At 41.6% G+C, this 3113-nt stretch overlaps 1 protein-coding gene across 1 annotated transcript; it reads left to right on the forward strand.

The window, feature by feature from the left end:
• Nucleotides 1-340: 340 nt before the first annotated feature.
• Nucleotides 341-3038, forward strand: LOC105310229 (heat shock protein 105 kDa-like). Its single transcript, XM_011386428.2, has 3 exons — nucleotides 341-514; nucleotides 1176-1298; nucleotides 2884-3038. The coding sequence occupies exons 1-3, from the start codon at nucleotides 488-490 to the stop codon at nucleotides 3001-3003; spliced, it is 270 nt and encodes an 89-aa protein (XP_011384730.1). The 5' UTR covers nucleotides 341-487; the 3' UTR covers nucleotides 3004-3038.
• The last annotated feature ends 75 nt before the right edge of the window (nucleotides 3039-3113 follow it).

Consider the following 3113-nt stretch of genomic DNA (forward strand, 5'->3'; position numbering starts at 1 on the left):
TTTTTAGATCACTTATTTGTTTCATTTAATGGGTACAAAACTTACAAGTTTAGTGGAGAAAAAGGAATGAAAGGTAAGTGATGCAGTTCTTTCGTGATGGTTTCACTGTCTTCGAGCTTACCTTGCAGCCTTTGAAATCTTTTCAAGTCTGATAACAGTATCGCCTCTTGTTCCTGCTCACCGCCTACATTCTGGGATTTCTGTAGGGAAAGGGGAAAGAATAAAGTGCCTCACTGATGGGGAAATCAGGGCTCCCGGGAAGGTTGCTTATTTCTCCGAGGTTTGATGTGTGCAAGTGGTTTTGTATGGGCTGTAAAGCACTGATAGGTGTGGAAATTAGAAAATCATTTCGAATCTCTGATTTCTTTTGCAGCAAGTCACTCATGCAAACAACACCGTGTCTAACTTCAAGAGGTTTCATGGCCGAGCATTCAGTGACCCGTTCATTCAAAAGGAGAAGGAAAACTTGAGTTATGATTTGGTTCCGATGAAAAATGGAGGAGTTGGAATAAAGGTAGCGTAATGGAGCAAGCTCAGATTCCTTAATGGGAAATGAAATTGTCTGTAGGAAATGAAACTTAGCTCTTCTTCATTCCTGTTTTCCCCATTTAGCTTCTTTAACTGTAGCTATATTTTTAAACTAAAAAGTATTTGAATGGCATATACTACTATAAGTTAGTATTCCTTGTAACTTGTCGGCAATTGGAAAAGTTTAGATTTACTTAGTGGTGTTTAAGGAGATGTGAATCGTATTGTCATCTCAAACAAAAGGCTGTTCCCGTGCTGCCCGGTGACAGTTGTTTGGAGAGCAGTCCTGTAATACAACCAGAAGTCTTTTTTTAAACTAGCAGAGACATTCCTGTTGTGTGATCCACACGAAATAATATTTATCCCAGTGATTCATCTCTTTAGTTAGCCTGGAAATTTACTACCTTCTATGATGCGTGACTATGCTTCAGGTCGGGGAACCTGCCCCAGCAATTTCTCCTCCTCTTCATCGCTAGGGAAAAGTTCTTCCGTTTTCTCTTGGCCTCCCTTTCCCCGTTCTACCTTCTTCTCTAAACAGTTATAACAAAGATTTTCTGGAAGAGAATATGTAATAATGCTTGGAAGTTAGCGTTCGCATGTAGTTTTAAGTACCGCTGTGTTTCACACACATTTTTCCCTCACCGTAGGTGATGTACTTGGACGAAGAACACCTGTTTAGTGTGGAGCAGATAACAGCCATGCTGTTGACTAAGTTAAAGGAAACTGCTGAAAACAACCTCAAGAAACCAGTAACAGATTGTGTCATTTCAGTAAGTAGAATTCAGCAAGGCAGAGCATTTTCTTTTAATTTGCCTGCTTTATGTTACTCTTTAGTATCCAATGTGTGAAGGCTGTTTTGTCGCTAGAGGTATAAATTCTATGGACCGTTGTCACGTGGTATGAGGAGCCTTTCGGAGCAGATTCGGGTGCTTTTTTTAGCCAGAAGTTGTGAAGCTCTTGACTGGAGGGAGATGCAAGTCAGAATCTCCTCTCGGGCTTTTTGAAAATGCAGGTTGCATTAGAAGTTGTAAAATGTAACCCACCGGTAGTAACAAAACGTAGGTTTTCGGCACGGGCCAGCCAGCCCACTGCCTTCAGTGGACAGTTGTCAGGTTATCAGGGAATGTGTGGAATGGAGGAAAACCATCTTTTATTTGGACACCGAAAAGGTAGTTGTGAAGTCTGCTATCCCAAGTGACTAGGGTCACTTCTCGGTCTGCTGAGCCCCAGGACTGTCTGGGATGGACTCCCGACACCCTGATCTCTGCGTTACAGCCTGGGGAGGGTGGCCCGCCCCCACCAAGGAGAGCCTTTACGGCAGCGTGTCCCAGGATGTGCAAGAACGGGCCAAGGGGTGACGGTCCCCCTCCTGCCCTGGGAAGAGCAAGGTGATCTGCTGAAAGGATGGCTGCTTGTTGCTAGAGGAAAGTGTATATTAAGCTCTGGTACAACTAAAGAGTTAAGTTACGAATCAGTGGTCTTTCCTTTTTTTTTTCCTTTAACCTGATGAAAGCAGTGTTCTGATTTGAAAAGTAAGCAGAGACCCACCTTTGCTCTTGCCCCTCTCCTGAAGCATCTACAAATACTTAGGGCAGAATGTGAAAGCCACTGCACTGTTAGGGACCTTCCAGCCTGGTGGTTCCTGGGTGTATGCTCAGAGCATCCTGGTTAAAGTGCTGTCCTGGAAAGCGACCAAAGGAATTAATTAGCTGGAAGCCCCAGTCTGTCAGCATCGTAAGAAGCTCCTCCCTTGAGCTGTTTCGCTCTTCTTCCTCTTAGGAAAATCAGCAGGCTTTGCCAGGACAATGTTTTCGTCATCTTAACAGGTTTGCTGAATTAGAAGGTACCCCTTCATCTCTCAGCGCTTGAACTCCATGAAGAGCAAAATTAAAAGGCAGGGCATATGCGAGAATGAGCTTTGTAGTATCCTTAAGTCCCGTATATACTCTACCTGTAACTAATTACATTTAACATTAAACGTTGACAGCATTTAATTTCTAAATGTCAATTGAAATTTAAGGCTAATTTGCAAATGATATTTCATCCACATTAATTTAGAGCTTTCTATTAGATTTAAGTAACTGCCACTATGTCTTAACGAATACTCCTGAGTAAATTTTATTTCAGGTTAAAATTTTATTATAATAAGATTTTGATACTGTGATCTTAGGGCAATCTTTTCAAAAGTAGTTACTGTTCTGAAAGTTAAGGAACTTACTAAAGATCTAGTTCTGTTGTATGACTTGGCAGGGCACATATTTAATTGGACTGTTAGGAATTCGTTACAAGTGGTTATGGGAAATTTATATGTTTTTGTGTTCCAGATAAGTTAAAGTCTTTGCTTCCTTGTTGCAGGTCCCCTCTTTCTTCACAGATGCAGAGAGGCGGTCTGTGTTAGATGCTGCACAAATTGTTGGCCTTAACTGCTTAAGACTTATGAATGACATGACAGCCGGTAAGGAACTATTTTTGTGAAGTGGGTGGATTATCAAAACTAGAGTTAAGACATGCCATGCCAGGTACTATTCCTAAAGATCTTTTCGTGTGGGTTAGAAATAGTTCATTAAAAACCAAAAACCGTGTTA

Source organism: Pteropus vampyrus, unplaced genomic scaffold, assembly GCF_000151845.1.
Source record: "Pteropus vampyrus isolate Shadow unplaced genomic scaffold, Pvam_2.0 Scaffold1476, whole genome shotgun sequence".
Lineage (NCBI taxonomy): Eukaryota > Metazoa > Chordata > Mammalia > Chiroptera > Pteropodidae > Pteropus > Pteropus vampyrus.